We start from the raw sequence: 21,882 nt of genomic DNA, 5'->3' as shown, positions 1-21,882 counted from the left end.
TTTAAGGGATTTTGAAGTGACGTCACTGTGGCCACGCCCACAGAGCACACGCCCACATTTTAAATAAATTAATTATATATTAATATAATATATTTTTAATTGTGTATGTGTACAAATATTACAACTTTATAAAAAAAAACTCTTACATGACTGAAGAACATATATAATTTATTATGAGTAAAATTTTACTTTTATTTACTGCATAGTTTGGATGACTTCACTATAAATTTCACGTAGAATTTCTTGTATTGTCTTTATACTAAACTGAGGTAAAGCTAAAGCTTCAGCTGTCTACCCTGGTAAGTAAAGCTTATGGATTTAAAAACATAAACAGGCCAAGTCATCATGACTATTTTTCAATGTAAAACAACTGTAGCTCTATGGAGGACAAAAATGACATAAGTGTAAATAAATAAATGCACATATACCTTTATTTGGGTCTGTTTCTATATATATATATATATATATATATATATATATATATATATATATAATTATTTATTATTAAATAAATTATTTATTCATTTATTTATTTTAACATCATTTATATATTTATTTAAACATTTCTTGATGTATTTTTTTTACATTTCTTTATTTACTTCTTTATTCTGCATTTGTATGTTAATTAGGTAGGTGGTCCTATCCTGGCTCTAAAGCAGGATTGGTCAACTGGTAAATCAGAAAAAAGCAACCGTTAAGGTTAACTTACAAATGCACAAATACAGAAATAAATGAATGAAGAAATGTGGAAATAAAGAAATACATGAATAAATCTGGAAATAAATAAATAAATAAATACATGAAGAAATGAAATGTGAAAATAAATAAATTAAAAATTGTGGAAATAAATAAATAAATACATGAAGAAATGTGGAAATAAATAAATGAATAAATCTGGAAATAAATAATTAAATACATAAAGAAATTAAGAAATGTGGAAATAAATACATGAAGAAATTAAGAAATGTGGAAATAAATACATGAAGAAATTAAGAAATGTGGAAATAAATACATGAAGAAATTAAGAAATGTGGAAATAAATACATGAAGAAATTAAGAAATGTGGAAATAAATGACTCGGGAATAAATTGAGGGTGACGTTGTCGAGCATTTACAGTTTAAAGGTATTGAAAACATTTAATAAGATTTTTTAAATAATAAGGAATAAAACAGTAGATAACAAAATAATAATAAATGACGAATAAAATAAACAATCAACAATTAAGTATAAAAACTAATAGTAAAAGTAAAGAAAAATGATAAGAAATTATCAAATAAATTTAAACAAATTAAATTAAGTAAAAAATTTAATTAATACGAAAAAGTAAAACTAATAAAAAAAACTTATTTAAAACAATATCAGGCTTTCTGATGGTGATTAGAAACTAATATCAAAAGGATTCAGTGATCTAGTGAGCTGAGCTTCAGCGTTTCCTGTAGTGAATTCCAGCTCGCTGGTGCTGCTCTGTAGCTAAAAGCAGATTTTCTCAGTTCAGTAAAAACTCTTGGTACCTGACAGGTGATCCAGCCACTGGAGCGAGTCTGATAATTACTGTTATTAAATGAGGTCAAAAAAGCGACATAAGCTGGCAAATGTTGAAATAAATAAATAAATGCAGAAATATATAAATAAATAAATGTAGAAATACATCAATCAATAAATTAATAAATAAAACATATTAAGTAATTTATTTATTTAGCTATACAAATATTTATTCATGTGCTTATTTATGTGTATGTTTATTTATTTATTTATTTGTATGCACATTTATTTATTTATACTTATGTCATTTTTTGTCCTCCATACAGCTCGACCACGTCATTTCCGTCCCCACGCGTGAGGTGGGTCACAGTGGAGGTCTGCAGCCGGACCCTATTGCAAAGTCCAGTTTTCAGTGAAACAGTGCAGCAGGTTTTATGCTACAGAAAAAACTCCAGACAAACTAAACTTCTTTAATATATTTACATTCTACTAAAATACATTCATTTACAATCAGCATAGATGCAGCTGAAACAGAGAACAGCCTAGTGCAAAATCCCAAATTATATTTTCAACATTAACATTTTAATAATAGAACATTATAGTCATTATATCTTTGGGGAGGGGGGGGTAGTGCACTATAGGACTCTGTGGGCGTGGCCTAAGCTTTTGTTCATAATGGCTTTATTTTACTCTTGTCATTATTACTATGGAATGTGCTCTTTAAGACTATCTTGGTGGTACTGGATAACAGTTTTATTTTCTGGTATTATAGGACTCCAAAATCTGGTTTATGCAAAAGCGAATAGGCATTTTTCCTAAGTTTGGTATCTAATTACTCCAAAATGATACAGTAATATCACTCCAAACATATATCTGGGATACATGAGAATAAGATCTCTAAGAGTTTAGTGCTGTGATATGATAATAATTTGATTAGGTTATTTATTAGCCCTACAAACGTTTCCAAAATGTTACACTGTTCTACAGATAAGCAGTGGTCTTTCTGGTGTATTTTTGTGGATTAGATCTCGTTAAATCATGTTTATTTAGGTGTAAAACTAGTTTCTGTTCCATAAAACACGGTTGCTACCGTAAAACACGGTTTAGACGCGCACTCCAGTTTTCGGTGTAGATAGCGCGACCAAGCGTTTTCTAAGTGCAGTTGGCGTGACCGCGGTGGTTTTATGCTACAGAAAAAAACCCAGACAAACTAAACTTCTATAATATATTTACATTCTACTAAAATACATTCATTTATAATGAGAATATATGCAGCTAAAACAGGGAACAGCCTAGTGCAAAATCCCAAATTATATTATCAACATTAACATTTTAATAGAACATTATAGTCATTATAGCTTATAAAAAATGTGTTTTTGGGAGGGGTGTAGTGCACTATAGGACTCTGTGGGCGTGGCCTAAGCTTTTGTTCTTAATGGCTTTATTATTTTCCCCTTACATTACATTTACTTTTATACATTAAGTAGTTTTGAAACCAGTACTTTTACACTTTTACTTAAAGAGTAAAAAGCTTGAGTTGATACTTCAACTTCTACAGAAGTATTTTAAACTCTAGTATCTATACTTCTACCTACAGAGTAATGAATGGAGATACTTTTCTCACCTTTGACAGGGATTAGTTTAGTGATGTTGATTAATCAAAAACCTGAATACGCCGATACTGGTCAGTACATTTTATTTAACAGTGTAATTATGTTGTAGAGTGAAGAGTTAAAGTTAATGTATTTATTATATTTTTATTTCTATATATTGTGTTTCCATTGTTGTGATAATAAACCTGATTGGATCTGTTCTAGTTCTAGCGTAGTCTAAGAATGCTAGGTTTAATGCTGCAAAAGAAACCAATGAGAAAACAGCTTCATCTTCAGCCATTTATCCCAGACATCTGCTCCTAGTGCTCTGAAAACCAGAACTAATAGTAATAATTAGACAAATTAGATCCTCTGTTCTGAGCTTTCAGCTCCCACTTTATTATTTATAAGATATATCCCACAACATTACAAGATTACAGGAATACAATCTGAGTACATTACAAATAAAATCAAATTAATACAGAGAACTGTGTAGAGTTAAATGATAAAATGCTCAAATAAATCAACTCAACATAGAAGCACATATATTAGATTAATTAGTTTAAAACTGCTGTAACACAAAAACCTTATGTCTACTGTATCTTATGTTTATACTTTATCTTTATACTGTGTCAATATTTCCTGATGAAAGGGCAAATAGAAATGTAAAGTTGCTACTTTAGAGATATAATGTTTTTATGTGACAGCGATGATAAATATAATAAATTTAAGCTACAATCAACAGTGCAATATTGTAAAACTGTGTTTCATAGTGTAAGTTAATGTGTGTAGTGTACAGTAAGTTAAATGTATATTTTCTATTATATTTGACTATATGTTGTATATATTCTGTTCTTTCCGTTTGATATTACATTAATTGTAAAATTAAAGTTAAAGCATTAACACACAGATTTCCTCTCTCTTTGTTTTAATGTAAAAATGTTGAGGATAAAAAAACAGTATAATAATTTAAACATTTTATTGTGATCTTTCATTCAGTTTATAATAAATGATAAAGTGTTAAAAAAATAATAAAATTCTGTAATATGAAGTTTAAAATATGAACTCTGTTACTGTGAGCTCTGTTAATGATATAAACGGTTTAAACTATTTAACGCTAAATCTGAATAAATCTTTCCATACAGGAAATGTACCTGCAGTTCTAATCTGGGACAGACGTAATTACCGTTCAGAATTATGATTACTTATATTAACAATATCTCCCAGCACTATTATAACTTTATTTGATCAGCTCTACAGTCTAGATTCTGCAGTTCTTATCTGATCTCATCCAGCTCTTCCCTTTGTTCTGCATGTTCATCTATTTTGCTGAAAGTAAAAGATTTACTGATGAGTGAGGGTTTAACCTAAACCCAGCGTAGAGCGGCTGAGTGAAGGTGGTCTGGACTCTGTGGATGAGGGTCATGGTATCAGAGATGCTGTAGAAGGACAGAGTTCCTGCCCTGTGATCCACATACACTCCTACTCTACAGGAGACGGGCACTCCGGAGATTTCAGTTTCTCTGTTAATGTATCTGAATGTGTAACTGGAGGAATTACAGGACAATTTCCAAGACTGATCATTCTTACATCCAAACCTACACTCCCAGCCTCCCTTCCTGGAGATGCTTTTATAAGACACTGCTATACCAACCCCTCCATCTCCTCTCCACTCAACCTCCCAGTAGCAGCGTCCACTCATACTCTCTCTACACAGAACCTGAGGCCATCCATCAAATCTGTCTGGATGGTCAGGATATGGCTGGACTGTGTAGCTGCAGGTCACCACTGTGTTCCTCTCAGACAGGAGGAGGTGTTTAAAGGCTGTGTTTGGATCCAGTGTGAGCTGACAGGAATCTGAAAGAGAGAGAAAACCCATCAGCTTTTAGAAAACGATCTAAAAACAGCCCCTAAAACTGCAATAACCAGAGAACATACTGGAAGAATCTATGAAAAGTGTTTGATTATGTTAAAATATATTTATTCTTATTAATATTCAATTACACAACATAACAATTTTTGTATATTTTTAATCTCAGTTGTTAAGGGTGTTTTCCTAATTTTTTGTGGCTAAAATATAGAAATGGGTTTGAGTTGTATAATAATTGCAGATTTGTAGTAAAATGTTCATTGTTTTTATCATAAAACATACATTTTGTGTTTTATCTAAATAAATACAAAACTATGACAGGCCATTATCACAAAATCAAAGTTCATGAATGTTGGTGTTTTTTATAAAGTTTATACGTAAGCAGTTGAAATATAACAGTTAATTATTTAATATAGACGTATAAATGTCAGATTAAACTTTGTGTATTTGTAGATTGTGGTGTTATTTCTGAGAGTGTGTGAGAATGAAAGGGGGAGAGAGAGAGAGACAGAGAGAGAGAGAGAGAGAGAGAGAGAGAGAGAGAGAGAGAGAGAGAGAGAGAGAGAGAAAGGGCTGGACTTACACTGCAGAAACTCTTCTCTGCTTTTGGGTTCAGGAGGAAGAATGATCTGCACTTCCTTCACTACAGGAAAATGTACACAGTTACTACACAGCATCACTGAGCTTCTGTTCCCTCTGTACATTTACTACAACATTAAAATAATCTAATACTGGATTTTCTCTCCATGTAGATGTAGAGTCTTAATCTACCCTACCTGGACTTTCAATCACAATAAAGTCACACCTTATATACAGTCTCAACCACTTCAGTCCAGAAACTACTGACCACTTCATCAGGATTTAGAGAAGAACCTACAGTGCATTCTGAAACTCTTCACACTCTTTTACTTTTTAAAAAATCCTAAATTGTTTTTACTTTGTCATTATGAGGTACTGAGTGCAGTATGATTATTTATGGACTTATCATTTCATATATTTACTTTATTTAATTTTTATTTAATATACCTGCAGCTGATGTCTTCTCAAATTCCTCTTTCCAGAATTCGTCTAGTTTTCCTCTCAGCTGAGAAACAGACTTCATAACAACTTCAAAAGTGTTGAGAGGACTGAGAGTAAAAGCAGGTGATGCTGAAGATCCAGGAGGAGCTGAGAGAGTCTGAAAACTCTACATGTAGAAAAAAACAAACACATAACACCTTCAACAATTTCTAAATTATATTTATATTGAATTAAATCAGGTAAAATCTGGCCTGAATCTGATCTTATTAGTCATTCATGATTCAGATTAATTATGTAAGAGACAGTGTGAAAGGAAATAAAAAGTCTGTGTAATTGAAATCTGATACATATCCAATATCCAAGACAGATCAGAATTCATTTACGTCAAAACTTACATTGAGCATAAGGGAAAATAGCGACAGCAGGTAATGAGGGATTCATTGGTGTGATAGAGAGATAACAGACCCCATAAACATTTGGACTGATGTCTCTGTTCATACTGAATTAAATAGTACACATCACAACCGCTCTGTCTTTAAAGATATATCCAATCAAATTGCTGAACTCAGCCAATAGATAGCGCTGCTGCAGCATCAAAATAAAATAAAAAAAAATAAAATTGTTTAAACAAAAAAGATAAAGGACAGACATTAAAGGGGAGGGTGTGGCCAAACAACATTCCCTTTTTTACAGTGAGCTGGAACTCATTCTCTGTTAAGATCAGCTTTCAGTCACTGGTGAAACTGAAACTTCATGTGAAGCGCTGCTCTTTAGTGCATGAGCTTCAGTTTAAGAACTGTTCAGACTAATATCAGATATAGATCACATTAAAAAGATGGTGTAAACAGTCTGAAATAAACTTTGTATTTGGGGAGAAAAACAGTGTCTGTTACCTGGAGGAAATGGATGTGATCCTCTGTGAATGAAAGCTTCTCCAGATCAGCATCTCTCCTCTTCAGCTCTGTGATCTCCTGCTCCAGTCTCTTCAGACGTTCTTCAGCTCGACTCACTGCAGCTTTCTCCTGATCTCTGATCATCTGCCTCACCTCAGAGCGTCTTCTCTCAATGGAGAGGATCATCTCAGTGAAGATCTTCTCACTGTCCTCCACTGCTGTCTGAGCAGAGCGCTGGTAGTGGAATCACAGAGAGAGGAGAATGTTAGGAGCAGTTCATTCACATCAATAAGTGGATTTACATGCACTTCATAATCTGATTACTGAGGAACATCAGAGGTTATCAGTAATCAGAGTTTTTATTTGCAACCAGCCAATAATCTCACAGAATAAGGCGTGACATAAATATTGTGTAAATCCAAACTTCATGCTGTGGCTTTTCTTAACTCATGAAGCTGTAAAGATTATTTAATTTTGATAATTGATGACTAAAACTAAAATACAATGTGACTTTAAATGACATTTTAAAAATGAGGACACCTTTAGTTAAGTAATTAAATAATTACCCTTAATGGGAAAAATCAGATCTTTATTCTTCTACTTATTTAAAAAATCACCTTGTGATTCTCCACAGCTTCTATTAACTCCTGAAGCTCCTTCTCTCTCTCCTGGAGTCTCTCCTTGTATTTCCTCTGTGTTTCCACCACCTGCTTCTGCAAATAAACCAGACAACAAAACACAATAATTAAAAATTAAAATGCCACATGCTTCATGGGACAGGTGAAGGTATTAGGTCCTATAATCTGGAGCAGCTACTCCATTTACACACTGACCTGTTTCTCAGATCTTTCTGCTGCAAGTGACACTGTATCATGTCCTCTATGGTCATCCATGGTACACAGCATGCAGATACACTGCTGGTCGGTGCGACAGTAAACCTCCAGCAGTTTATCGTGCTCAGAGCAGATCTGCTCCTGGAGTCGTCTGGAGGCTTTGACCAGCTTGTGCTTCTTAAAGGCTGGAGATTGGTAGTGAGGCTGGAGGTGAGCTTCACAGTAAGAGGCCAGACACACCAGGCAGGACTGGACGGATTTGCGTTTTCTCCCAGTACAGGAATCACACTCCACATCTTCAGGATCAGCAGAAGAGTGATCAGGAGGAGCAGCCTGGAGTCTCGTCTTCTTCAGTTTCTCCACCACCTCAGCCAGCATGGTGTTTTTACTCACGACAGGTCTTGAGGTGAAGGTGTGTCTGCAGTTAGGGCAGCTGTAGATCTTCTTCTGATCCTCCTCATCCCAGCACTTGTTAATACACACCATACAGAAACTGTGTCCACAGGGAATAGTCACTGGATTCTTCAGGAGATCCAGGCAGACTGAACAGCTTAACTCATCCTGAACCACCAAAATACCAGCTTCTGCCATTTTACAGTGTGAAGATTTTGTTTCCTGGTTCTCTGTTGGAGAGAAGTGAACAGAACTATCCTGTAATTCTACTTATTAGCCAAGATAACAATACTCACATTGTCTGACTCAAACAGGAATTATTGTAGAGACTCAGGTAAACTTACATTAATGAGAAAACTGTAGATCCAGACACGACACACACCGATTCACACACTCACACACCTGCAGGTAATCCAGGAAATGAACAGATTTTACTTTCACTCTCACTTAAAGAGACAGACTGCACGTTTGTGATATTTGGGGATTTGGAGACCTCTCTGGTGAGAATGTGTAATTGCACCAAATATTCAGAAGAGAAGACAAGATAAGACACAACAATCAGATGGAACCGCCCCCCTTCCCCTGCACTGCACATTTAGTGCTTTCCCTGCTTTCAACACACTCAAATCAAATAATTAGCTCATTAAAACGCCCGCTCAGAGCTGCAGGAGTGTGTTTAAAATCACTTTGTGTGTGTGTGTAGTAGTAGTAGTAGTATTAGCAGTTCATATTAAGTGGTTTCTGGTCGTATTGTATTTAAAGTAAATGCAGTCTGAAGTAGCTACTGCTGTGAACACTGATCATAAAGTAGTGTACAAGTAAAGACAGGAGGCTCCGCTCTCAGATAAGTGTCTTTTACTCCCTCGCCATCTTTTACTCTCCCCTCCTATGTCACACACACGTACACAACATCCCTCTTTTGCTTGAACATAAACTCCCACATAAGATGAGTTACCGCCCATAACATTTTTTTTTTCTAACAACAGAAACATATCCCCACAGTGCAGCAATCATAACACCATACTTCCAAAATAAAGATTCACATAACATTTACTCCAACAGTTTATTTTGCTGTCACTTCTTATTATGTTTCCTATTAACCTCAATGTATTGAACAATGTTCTTTACTGAACTATTCACGATTATATTGCTTGAATCCCTTCATTCACCTCTCAGTCAATGACAAAGTCTTTCAAACGTTCAGGGAGTTTAACCAGCCTGCGTGGCCTCATCTCTTGTGTTAGAGCTCCCCCGTGTGGGTCATTTGACTCATTGTCTCTGTTCTGCATTACTTTCACACACTCAGTATCAGATGGTGTTGTTTTACTGATAGGATGCTTCTTCTCTGTAGTTGCCTCCATGGGCATCTGCTCTGTACTTCTTGCAATGAATTTCTTTACACAGGTGGTGTTTCTAGTGTACTGTGCCCCTGAAGATGACTGAATAATCACAGAAGCACCAGCTGCCAGAGTCGCCATCCCGCCGGTCCCTGCTCCTAGAACTGTTTGGCCCCGGGGCCCGTTAACTCAGGCAGGCACCGAGGCACCAGACCTTGACCCCAGAACTGTTCCCAGGCTGGCTCCTTGGACTTCCCCACAGACCTTTGCCAGTCCTGGGCACCCACCTGTTTGTTGTACCCCTGTCTCTCCCTGTCCTGGTCCCCGTGTCTGTGCATGTTCCTGTTCCTGTCCCCAGTGATTTTTCACTCCGAGCCCTGTTAAGTCTCCTGTCCAGTCTCTGTTCTCTGTCCAGTCTCTGTTCTCTGTCCAGTCCCCGGTTTCATCCCTTGTTTTTCCCAGCCCCTCCCCGCCGCCAACCCCTGGGTACGTTTTTACGCGCCTCGGGAGCTGCGCGTTTAGGGGGGATTTCTGTCATGTCCTGGCCCTGTTTCCTGTCTGTCCTCGTGCCTGTGTGTGTCCCACGTGACCTGTGTTCTGTATCAGCAGTTTTTCACCTGTGTTAATTTGTAGCTCCGCCCCCTAGCCCCAGGTGTTTCCACTTCCCTTGTGTGCTATAAAGCCTTCCTTTGTCACTTGTCCTTCGTAGGTTTTTGCACCTTCTCCTGTTGTTTGTCTGTCCGTGTCTCTCTGTATTTATAGCCTTAGCCTTAGCCCTTGTTCCATATTTATATCTTCTTGTTTATTTCTTGTTTCCTGTAGTTCCCTGTTTATTTCCCTTGTTTCCCCCCTTGCCCTGTATAGTTTATTTATGCTTGGTCTAGTTTAGCTCTTTGTTGTTTTTCCTTGTATATATTTCCCTGACCTGTTTAGTTTGTTTATTTTTATTAGTATCTATTGTTTGTTTGGATTTATGTTCCTTTGTTTCACTCGTTTGTTTATTTATTATTTATTTATTTATTTATTTATTTATTAAATCACGCCCTTACCTGCACTTGCGTTCGTCTCCCTGCCTGGGTCAATCCTGACACTAATCACTTTTTATTTACACACTACACACACATTTTAGCACAAAGACACACATTTAATAATCTCTATCATTTACACCTGATTCAGTACCACACCCACACTAATAATGGGCCCGGTAAAACGCTGAATCCGGTAACAACAGTGGGTAACTTAACCAATTAACTGATATTTAGAGCTTCTTATTACCGCAGTATTTACTCAATCAGTGAAATCAATGAAGGAGTTAAAAAAGTTAGCTATATATATATTTTTTAAATAACCATCAAGGTTGGTACATTCTGCATTTGATCGAGTCCCAATTAATAATGCCTACAAAACATGCAGTATATTATATTTACGAGATGAACACATAATGTAATATAAATGCGAAGGCTATATTTACTAGTTAGGGAGCTGGGATTTCCCCACTGTTTAATTGTTTGGCTGTATTGAGCGTTTGGCTTCAGCACACACTGTTCTGTAGTTTAAATCATAAACAGGAGTTTCTCTCCTGTAGGTTAACTGAGCCAAAGCAAACGGTTAGCATTAGCTAGCTGGTTAGCATTAGCTAGTTGCTTAGCGTTAGCTTGCCAGTTAGCGTTAGCTAGTTGCTTAGAGTTAGTTTGCCGCTTAGCTTAAGCTAGCCTGTTAGCGTTAGCTTGCTGGTTAGCGTTAGCTAGTCTGTTAGCATTAGCTAGCCTGTTAGCGTTAGCCATACCTGTCAAGTTTTAGATTTAAAAATAAGGGATATTTTACTCTGTCCGCTTAAAGCCGTCCCACCAGCCCAACGAAGGTAAGGTATCCCTTACATTTTAAGATAGGTTTACAAAAAATCTAAAATAACGACATGTGAACCACTTATACACTACAAATAGATGATCAGAATCTGAAATGTTGTGGAAATTCCTGCATATGTCATTCTTTTAATACAGCCAAATTAAAAACCCCTTTCTATATATTTTTTAAAAAGTTAAGATTTCATGTCTTTTTGGTATAAATGCACTCTTTTATATGATATATTTTTTATTTATTTAATGGATTTAAAATTGAACAAAGGGTGCACAAATTCTGCAAAATGAATCTTTTGATCACTCCACCCCTGATCAGTTTAGTTAATTTCGGTCCTCGCCACATTTCTAGTTAAACTGAGTCACAAGCTGTAATTTTCTTATTTTAAAATGTTTAATCTGTGTGTTTTATTTCGGAGACGAGTATTTTTAAGCAGCTATCAGAAAAATCTCATCACAGTTTACATGATTAGCCTACCGTTACCTTTCTTTTAGAAAAATCGCTGCATATCCAGATATTTTTTAACGTCAGCTGCTCCGACTAGCTGCCTGAACTCACAGCGACGGGGGGCTTCCCCACCCTCCTTTGCAAGCTGATTGGCTGTTTCTCCTGAAAGGCGTGACTTTCTCCTTGAACCGCCTCCACGATTGGTTAAGAGACACAGAGCAGTCAGTGCCCTGTCTCCTCAATAATATATATATTTTTAATTGTAATATAATACGGGAAATTTACGGGAAAATACTAATACGGGAGGACGGCGAGAAAGAGGAGTAAAATACGGTAGTTTCCCGGCCAAAACGGGAGACTTGACAGGTATGGCGTTAGCTAGCACAGAGGCTACTAGACATTAAAACTCCGTCTAACACAGAAGCTCCACTGCTCTTTACTAAAGCCAGTCAGATAGATTCACTTATCTGTCCAGTTTGGATCCAGTTGAAGCTGAAGTGAAGCCGTTCTCTGCAGCTGTGTCTGAAGCTCTGCAGGTTCTGGGGAACTGAGCTCCTCAGCTCCTCTGCTGTGTGTCAGTTTATAACCAGTTAATGTTCTGCTATTTAGCCTCATTTCTCTCTCACTTTCTCTCTCCTTCTCGCTCTCTCTTTTATATAATATAGTCAGTTAGCTAGCTAGTGTCAGAGCCGTATAGAGAGAGAGTCGCTACAGCGGAAGTCCTAAATGCTTGGTGTTCTCGAGACCCATGAGGAGCTCCAATAGTTCCAGAAAGTTAATATCAGCAATTTAAACACTGAGACAGAACTGCAGTTTTAGTCATTAGCAGTTAAAGAATGCAGTAATTTACAATATTTATATAGAAATCCTTTCTGTACATGTAATTCCATTGATAGGCTTTGTTTAAATGTGAAAACGTATTTTTTTATGAGCTTTGAGTTTTGGTTATCGTACTGTAATGAAAAGCTTTTATATCCTAATGTTAACTGATATAATTACACTGATGGGGGTTTGGGGATGTTTTAAAATCAGATTCTGACGTACTAACAACAACAACACATTTATTTCATGAGAAGTCTGTATAATTTTAACTTTTCAAACTGATGTAGCCGGCTCGTGTTTGAGTGTGTGTGTGTCCCTCTCTCTCTCTTCTAGTAGGCTTGGCCACCCTCTGCGTTGTGAATGCGATGATGGAAACACGGGACACACTCTGCCATACAACGGGAGTTTTATTCTCTCTATTTCCTGTTCCTGTGCATGAGAGTAGCATACAACACAGCATAGAGTGAATTCTGGTCCTTCTCACACACACACATGCAGCTCTCCTCAGCAGTATTTAGCGCGAACTGATCTACACTTTTTTTTTCTACATCAGGTTGATAAAACACACAATAAAAGACATTATAAAATATTGTATCACAAATATAGAGTACTATGTTATGAAAATAAACATTAATTAAGAATATATCTATAGCTATGAAATAAAATACAATATTATACATTACCATAATACATTACCCCATGCACATATATAGAGAGACTCCCATAAATGACGTATTTTTTTCTTTTCTGAACATTAATTTCATTATAACAAAACAAATTCCAATAAAAATAAACAGCTGGTGCAATTAAACAATTAGCTAAATTAATTAAACAATTAACCAATTAACCTGTGGCAGTACCTGTGCATGAGAGTAGCATACAACACAGCATAGAGTGAATTCTGGTCCTTCTCACACACACACACATGCAGCTGTGAGAAGAAAAGCAGACCATATTAGCTTAACTGGTAGCCGTATCTCCCTTAACTCCACTAAGTCTGCTGTACTTAAATTAAAAAACTCTCTACACAAACGAACTACCCACACAACCAGAGATAACTTACTCTTAGTACTAAAACACATGTAAGAGTACAGATTTAGTGCACTATAAGTGCTTGAACAGCTTTAAAACAGTATTTTATCAGGAGCACAGTAAACACCCACCTCTCCTCAGCAGTATTTCGCGCGAACTGAGGAGAAGCCCGCGCTGACACTGAAAACTCGCGCGATTTCAAAATAAAAGTCTGCTCCGCAGTTCAGCTTAAAATCAATATTACAGCTTGAAATCGCCCAAAAAAAATCACAAGTATAAAATAAATAATACCCAGAAATACAGAAAAATACTAAAAAATATAACAAAGATAATTAGAGAAGGATTTCATGTGAAATTAAATAATAAAATATTATTTATATTCTCATCCGCTACACTGAGACATTTAAAATATGTACAATGACAAACTCAACATTGTAAGCAGTCATTAACAATAAAATGTAATATAAAATAAAAACAGAATAAAAAACAAAAACAAAGGGTTAGTAAAAATGATTAATCCATAAGTGTGTATAGTTTTTTTTTTGCCTTAATTTAATTTATACATTCTCTATACAATTCTTCATATAAATCAGTTCCATGAATTCAGACCTTATGATATTATTTATTTATTCAGAATTAATAGTCTAATCTTAAAATTAATGTAGTAACTGTTAGTTACATTCAGTAACAAGAATACAAAACCTACAAACACACACAGGAGTATTTATCTAGCTCTGTCTAATTTACCCTAATCTGTTCTGTTAACGATCTTAACGATGGTAATTTAGTGGGGATCATGCTGTACTCTACATGTTAATTAGATTCAGGTGTGCTGATAGTATTAAATCAGGTTATTTGATGGTTTTATCCTGTAAAAGTGCAGCACTAACGCTGTACTCTGCTGCAGCTCTGTGGTGCTGCTAGTATTAGTCGCTAAATTACAGGAACTATTGAGAAGCTCCACGAGTCGACATTGCTGTTAAAAAGTGAAGATTGGAGTAAACAGAGCTGAAGCGACTCTCTCTCTCTCTATACAGCTCTGGCTGGTGTAAAACAGAACCATTTCACTCATTTCTTATGTATATAATAAAACACTGAGATAATGAGAAGCTGTAAATATTTATTAATAATCTAACTAGCTAATTTACCAGCTCCTCTTCTGTTTAAGGTGGAGGATATAAGTTAAATGGAGCTCCTCAAGACCCCCATATTTCTGTGTTGTTTCTGTTTAAAACTCTGTTGTTGAAGCTAAATTCTGCTCTTCTTCTAATTACTGTCCTTCTAATTACCTGAGTTTATTATATTACTTATTCTATACGTTTATTATCACTGTGGGTGTAAATCTATATCAGTGCAGCACAGGATCTAACACAAAGTAAACAAACATGCCCCCTCCTTCATGGTTATTAGCATTAGCATTAGTATTAGCCTCAACTCCTTTAAAAACTCCAAGTTAAAATAGAGTCTAACTGCTTGTTTTGAATATTCTTCTGATTTTCAATCAAAATGATTCATTTTACTAAAACAGCAAAGAAAGTTTACCTTTAAATGTACATTTTCTACATCAAACAGGTTCTAGAGAAGAGAGGAGCTAGTTAGCATTGATGCTAATGTGTGCTGAGTGGTTAGAGAGCTAACTGGAGTTTAAAAGGTTTATAACTGGAGTTTAAAAGCTTTAGAAAATGTTTCTGCAGTGCTGAATCATGTGATATTGTTCTGTTTTTATTTTAATTATTCTAAAACACTTATAAACTCAGATTTATTGCTTAAATCCTCCTTAAAACCCCATTAATTTCAGTCACTTAGAAACAATCTGATAAACACGGAAGACACTCTCCAGAGCTAATTCTCCTCTCTACTTTTTAACTTTTTTAATTGTTAACTTTATTTCCTGTAATAGAACATATTAATTAAGGGCTTTAAAGAGAAAATATGTATTTTAGTCTTTTGAAATCAGTAGGTGAAGTAAAGTAGCACAGTTTTCAGAGCTTTGTGGGATTTATGCTAAAGAGAAAAAAACCCGGACAAACTAAGCTTCTTTAATATATTTACATTCTACTAAAATACATTCATTTACAATGAGAATATACGCAGCTAAAACAGGGAACAGCCTAGCGCAAAATCCCAAATTATATTTTCAACAATACATTTTTAATAGCACAATATAGTCATTATAGCTTATAAAACATGTGTTTTTGGGAGGGGGGTAGTGCACTACAGGACTCTGTGGGCGTGGCCTAAGCTTTTGTTCTTAATGGCTTTATTATTTTCCCCTTACATTACTTTTACTTTTATACTTTAAGTAGTTTTGAAACCAGTACTTTTACACTTTTACTTAAAGAGTAAAAAGCTTGAGTTGATACTTCAACTTCTACAGAAGTATTTTAACCCCTAGTATCTATACTTCTACCTACAGAGTAATGAATGGAGATACTTTTCACACCTTTGACAGGGATTAGTTTAGTGATGTTGATTAATCAAAAATCTATATACGCCGATACTGGTCAGTACATTTTAAAACAGTGTAATTATGTTGTACAGTGAAGAGTTAAAGTTAATGTATTTATTATATTTTTATTTTTATTTCTATATATTGTGTTTCCATTGTTGTGATAATAAACCTGATTGGATCTGTTCTACTTCTAGCGTAGTGTAAGAATTCTAGGTTCAATGCTGCAAAATAAACCAATGAGAAAACAGCTTCATCTTCAGCCATTTATCCCAGACATCTGCTCCTAGTGCTCTGAAAACCAGAACTAATAATAATAATTAGACAGATTAGATCCTCTGTTCTGAGCTTTCAGCTCCCACTTTATTATTTATAAGATATATCCCACAACATTACAAGATTACAGGAATACAATCTGAGTACATTACAAATAAAATCAAGTTAATACAGAGAACTGTGTAGAGTTAAATGATAAAATGCTCAAATAAATTTACTCAACATAGAATCACATATATTAGATTAATTAGTTTAAAACTGCTGTAACACAAAAACCTTATGTTTACTGTATCTTATGTTCATACTTTATCTTCATACTGTGTCAATATTTCCTGATGAAAGGGCAAACAGAAATGTAAAGTTGATACTTTAGAGATATAACGTTTTTATGTGACAGCGATGATAAATATATTAAATTTAAGCAACAATGCAATATTGTAAAACTGTTTCATAGTGTAAGTTAATGTGTGTAGTGTACAGTAAGTTAAATGTATATTTTCTATTATATTTTACAATATGTTGTGTATAATTTGTTCTTTCCTTTTGATATTACATTAATTGTAAAATTAAAGTTAAAGCATTAACACACAGATTTCCTCTCTCTTTGTTTAAATATAAAAATGTTGAGGATAAAACAACAGTATAATAATAATAAAAAATGTAAACAGTTTATTGTGATCTTTCATTCAGTTTATAATAAATGATAATGTGTTAAAAATTAATAAAATTCTGTAATATGAAGTTTAAAATATGAACTCTGTTACTGTGAGCTCTGTTAATGATATAAACGGTTTAAACTATTTAACGCTAAATCTGAATAAATCTTTCCATACAGGAAATGTACCTGCAGTTCTAATCTGGGACAGACGTAATTACCGTTCAGAATTATGATTATTTATATTAACAATATCTCCCAGCACTATTATAACTTTATTTGATCAGTTCTACAGTCTAGATTCTGCAGTTCTTATCTGATCTAATCCAGCTCTTCCCTTTGTTCTGCATGTTCATCTATTTTGCTGAAAGTAAAAGATTTACTGATGAGTCGATGTTTAACCCAAACCCAGCGTAGAGCGGCTGAGTGAAGGTGGTCTGGACTCTGTGGATGAGGGTCATGGTATCAGAGATGCTGTAGAAGGACAGAGTTCCTGCCCTGTGATCCACATACACTCCTATTCTAGAGGAGACGGGCACTCCGGAGATTACAGTATCTCTGTTATTGTATCTGAATGTGTATCTGGAGGAATCACAGAACAATCTCCAAGACTGATCATTAAATCCAAACACACACTCCCAGCCTGTTCCCTTCCTGGAGACGCTTTTATAAGACACTGCTATATCAACCCATTCATCTCCTCTCCTCTCAACCTCCCAGTAGCAGCGTCCACTCACACTCTCTCTACACAGAACCTGAGCCCATACATCAAATCTGTCTGGATGGTCAGGATATGGCTGGACTGTGTTGCTGCAGGTCACCACTGTGTTCCTCTCAGACAGGAGGAGGAGTTTATGGGCTGTGTTTGGATCCAGTGTGAGCTGACAGGAATCTGAAAGAGAGAGAAAACCCATCAGCTTTTAGAAAATGATCTAAAAACAGCCCCTAAAACTGAAATAACCAGAGAACATACTGGAAGTATCTATGAAAAGTGTTTGATTATGTTAAAGAAAGATTTATTCTCATTATTATTCAATTACACAACATAACAATTTTATGTATATTTTTGTTCTCAGGTGTTAAGTGTGTTTTCCTAATTCTTTAAAAAATAAAAAGGTTTTTATTCCCCAGAAAATTTCAAGGATTAAAGGATTCAAGAAGATTTTATTGTCCTTCGCATCACATGTGGTACATGAGGTGGAACGAAATTGTGATCTCATGATCCAGTTTTACACCCAAGAGCTGTTATTAAAATAGATATATAGATAAAATAAGATAAAATAAAAGAATACAATAAAAATAGAATATACAAAATATAGGTTTTGCTTTAGTGGTGGCACAATCATATCTGAAACTGATTTTTTTTTTTTTGAATATTTGTGAAATATAAAGTGCTGAGTATACTAAAGACTTCCAGAAGCTTCTGGAACTGTGAGAACTATCAAGAAGTTTTCAGAACTGTCCAGAATTGTGTAGAACTTTACAGTATAAATAAAGAAGTTTATCAGTATAAATAAAGAAGATGATCAGAGACTATATTTGGGGAAAGATTGGTGAAAGTGATTTGCAGTTTAGTCACAAATCTCAGAAAACAATACATTTCTGAACGTTTTTGGTTATGCTTGTAGATGCACTTCAAAATTACTGTTCTTTGTTGTTTGGTGTTTGATTGGGGCATTTTAAAATTTTCCATGTTCACTTTGCCTCTGAAACAGCCTGGATACAAGTGCTCACTATTGCACAGAGATTCAGTACAGTCGCTAATTCGGAAAATATACTAATTTTTTAATCCATTATACAGAGAATCGATTGAGTTGTATAATAATTGCAGATTTGTAGTAAAATGTTCATTGTTTTTATCATAAAACACAAATGTTGTGTTTTATCTAAATAAATACAAAACTATGATAGGCCATTATCACAAAATCAAAGTTCATGAGGAATGTTGGTGTTTTTTTAAAACGTTTATACGTAAGCAGTTGAAATATAACAGTTAATTATTTAATATAGACGTATAAATGTCAGATTAAACTTTGTGTATTTGTACATTGTGGTGTTATTTCTGAGAGTCTGTGAGAATTAAAGGGTTAGAGAAAGTGAGAGAGAGAGAGAGAGAAAGGGCTGGACTTACACTCCAGAAACTCTTCTCTGCTTTTGGGTTCAGGAGGAAGAATGATCTGCACTTTCTTCACTACAGGAAAATGTACACAGTTACTACACAGCATCACTGAGCTTCTGTTCCCTCTGTACATTTACTACAACATTAAAATAATCTAATACTGGATTTTCTCTCCATGTAGATGTAGAGTCTTAATCTACCCTACCTGAACTTTCAATCACAATAAAGTCACACCTTATATACAGTCTCAACCACTTCAGTCCAGAAACTACTGACCACTTCATCAGGATTTAGAGAAGAACCTACAGTGCATTCTGAAACTCTTCACACTCTTTTACTTTTTAAAAAATCCTAAATTGTTTTTACTTTGTCATTATGAGGTACTGAGTGCAGAATGACTATTTATGGACTTTTCATTTCATATATTTACTTTATTTAATTTTTATTTAATATACCTGCAGCTGGTGTCTTCTCAAATTCCTCTTTCCAGAATTCGTCTAGTTTTCCTCTCAGCTGAGAAACAGACTTCATAACAAATTCAAAAGTGTTGAGAGGACTGAGAGTAAAAGCAGGTGATGCTGAAGATCCAGGAGGAGCTGAGAGAGTCTGAAAACTCTACATGTAGAAAAACACAAACACATAACACCTTCAACAATTTCTAAATTATATTTATATTGAATTAAACCAGGTAAAATCTGGCCTCAATCTGATCTTATTAGTCATTCATGATTCAGATTAATTATATATGAGACAGTGTGAAAGGAAATAAAAAATCTGTGTTATTGAAATCTGATACATATCCAATATCCAAGACCGATCAGAATTCATTTACGTCAAAACTTACATTGAGCATAAGGGAAAATGGCGACAGCAGTTAATGAGGGATTCATTGGTGTGATAGAGAGATAACAGACCCCATAAACATTTGGACTGATGTCTCTGTTCATACTGAATTAAATAGTACACATCACAACCGCTCTGTCTTTAAAGATATATCCAATCAAATTGCTGAACACAGCCAATAGATGGCGCTGCTGCAGCACTAAGTAAAATAAAAAAACTTAAAATTGTTTAAACAAAAAAGATAAAGGACAGACATTAAAGAGGAGGGCGTGGCCAAACAACATGCCCTTTTTTACAGTGAGCTGGAACTCATTCTCTGATAAGATCAGCTTTCAGTCACTGGTGAAACCAAACCTTCATGTGAAGCTCTGCTCTTTAGTGCATGAGCTTCAGTTTATGAACTGTTCAGGCTAATATCAGATACAGATCACATTAAAAAGATGGTGTAAACAGTCTAAAATAAACTTTGTATTTGGGGAGAAAAACAGAGTCTGTTACCTGGAGGAAATGGATGTGATCCTCTGTGAATGAAAGCTTCTCCAGATCAGCATCTCTCCTCTTCAGCTCTGTGATCTCCTGCTCCAGTCTCTTCAGACGTTCTTCAGCTCGACTCACTGCAGCTTTCTCCTGATCTCTGATCATCTGCCTCACCTCAGAGCGTCTTCTCTCAATGGAGAGGATCATCTCAGTGAAGATCTTCTCACTGTCCTCCACTGCTGTCTGAGCAGAGCGCTGGTAGTGGAATCACAGAGAGAGGAGAATGTTAGGAGCAGTTCATTCACATCAATAAGTGGATTTACATGCACTTCATAATCTGATTACTGAGGAACATCAGAGTTTATCAGTAGTCAGAGTTTTTATTTGCAACCAGCCAATAATCTCACAGAATAAGGCGTGACATAAATATTGTGTAAATCCAAACTTCATGAAGCTGTAAATATTATTTAATTTTGATAATTGATGACTAAAATTAAAATACAATGTGACTTTAAATGACATTTTAAAAATGAGGACACCTTTAGTTAAGTAATTAAATAATTACACTTAATGGGAAAAATCAGATCTTTATTCTTTTACTTATTTAAAAAATCACCTTGTGAGTCTCCACAGCTTCTATTAACTCCTGAAGCTCCTTCTCTCTCTCCTGGATTCTCTCCTTGTATTTCCTCTGTGTTTGCAAATAAACCAACCAACAAAACACATTAATTAAAAATTAAAATGCCACATGTCATGGGACAGGTGAAGGTATTAGGTCCTATAATCTGGAGCAGCTACTCCATTTACACACTGACCTGTTTCTCAGATCTTTCTGCTTTAAGTGACACTGTATCATGTCCTCTATGGTCATCCATGGTACACAGCATGCAGATACACTGCTGGTCGGTGCGACAGTAAACCTCCAGCAGTTTATCGTGCTGAGAGCAGATCTGCTCCTGGAGTCGTCTGGAGGCTTTGACCAGCTTGTGCTTCTTAAAGGCTGGAGATTGGTAGTGAGGCTGGAGGTGAGCTTCACAGAAAGAGGCCAGACACACCAGGCAGGACTGGACGGCTTTGTGTTTTCTCCCAGTACAGGAATCACACTCCACATCTTCAGGATCAGCAGAAGAGTGATCAGGAGGAGCAGCCTGGAGTCTCGTCTTCTTCAGTTTCTCCACCACCTCAGCCAGCATGGTGTTTTTACTCACGACAGGTCTTGAGGTGAAGGTGTGTCTGCAGTGAGGGCAGCTGTAGATCTCCTTCTGATCCTCCTCATCCCAGCACTTATTAATACACACCATACAGAAACTGTGTCCACAGTTAATAGTCACTGGATTCTTCAGGAGATCCAGACAAACTGAACAGCTGAACTCACCCTGAGCCAGTGAAACATTGGCTTCTGCCATTTTACAGTGTGAAGATTTTGTTTCCTGGTTCTCTGTTGGAGAGAAGTGAACAGAACTATTCTGTAATTCTACTTATTA

At 35.5% G+C, this 21,882-nt stretch overlaps 2 protein-coding genes and 1 pseudogene across 2 annotated transcripts in view; 1 reads left to right on the top strand and 2 right to left on the bottom strand.

The window, feature by feature from the left end:
* Positions 1-21,882, top strand: part of LOC125803813 (E3 ubiquitin/ISG15 ligase TRIM25-like) — a 269,398-nt gene that overhangs the window by 55,558 nt on the left and 191,958 nt on the right. The window lies entirely within an intron of this gene.
* On the bottom strand, positions 3,444-8,779 carry LOC111190405 (tripartite motif-containing protein 16-like). The gene is made up of 7 exons (XM_049482122.1): positions 8,429-8,779; positions 7,692-8,314; positions 7,476-7,571; positions 6,859-7,092; positions 5,972-6,131; positions 5,529-5,588; positions 3,444-4,932 (listed from the first exon to the last, which is right to left on the bottom strand). Exons 2-7 carry the CDS (start codon positions 8,280-8,282, stop codon positions 4,397-4,399), a joined length of 1,677 nt encoding a protein of 558 aa, XP_049338079.1. The 5' UTR covers positions 8,283-8,314; positions 8,429-8,779; the 3' UTR covers positions 3,444-4,396.
* Positions 16,371-21,830, bottom strand: LOC125803836 (tripartite motif-containing protein 16-like; annotated as a pseudogene).

Source organism: Astyanax mexicanus, chromosome 8, assembly GCF_023375975.1.
Source record: "Astyanax mexicanus isolate ESR-SI-001 chromosome 8, AstMex3_surface, whole genome shotgun sequence".
In the NCBI taxonomy this organism is placed as follows: Eukaryota; Metazoa; Chordata; class Actinopteri; order Characiformes; family Acestrorhamphidae; genus Astyanax; species Astyanax mexicanus.
This window is presented reverse-complemented; position numbering and strand designations above follow the sequence as displayed.

Excerpts from the sequence above, each read along its gene's own strand:
- LOC111190405 (XM_049482122.1), bottom strand. The coding sequence starts at position 8,282 with ATGGCAGAAGCTGGTATTTTGGTGGTTCAGGATGAGTTAAGCTGTTCA. Across the intron at positions 6,132-6,858 it reads ATCACATCCATTTCCTCCAG|AGTTTTCAGACTCTCTCAGC; the intron begins GTAACAGACACT and ends TTCTACATGTAG. Across the intron at positions 5,589-5,971 it reads TGAGAAGACATCAGCTGCAG|TGAAGGAAGTGCAGATCATT; the intron begins GTATATTAAATA and ends ATTTTCCTGTAG.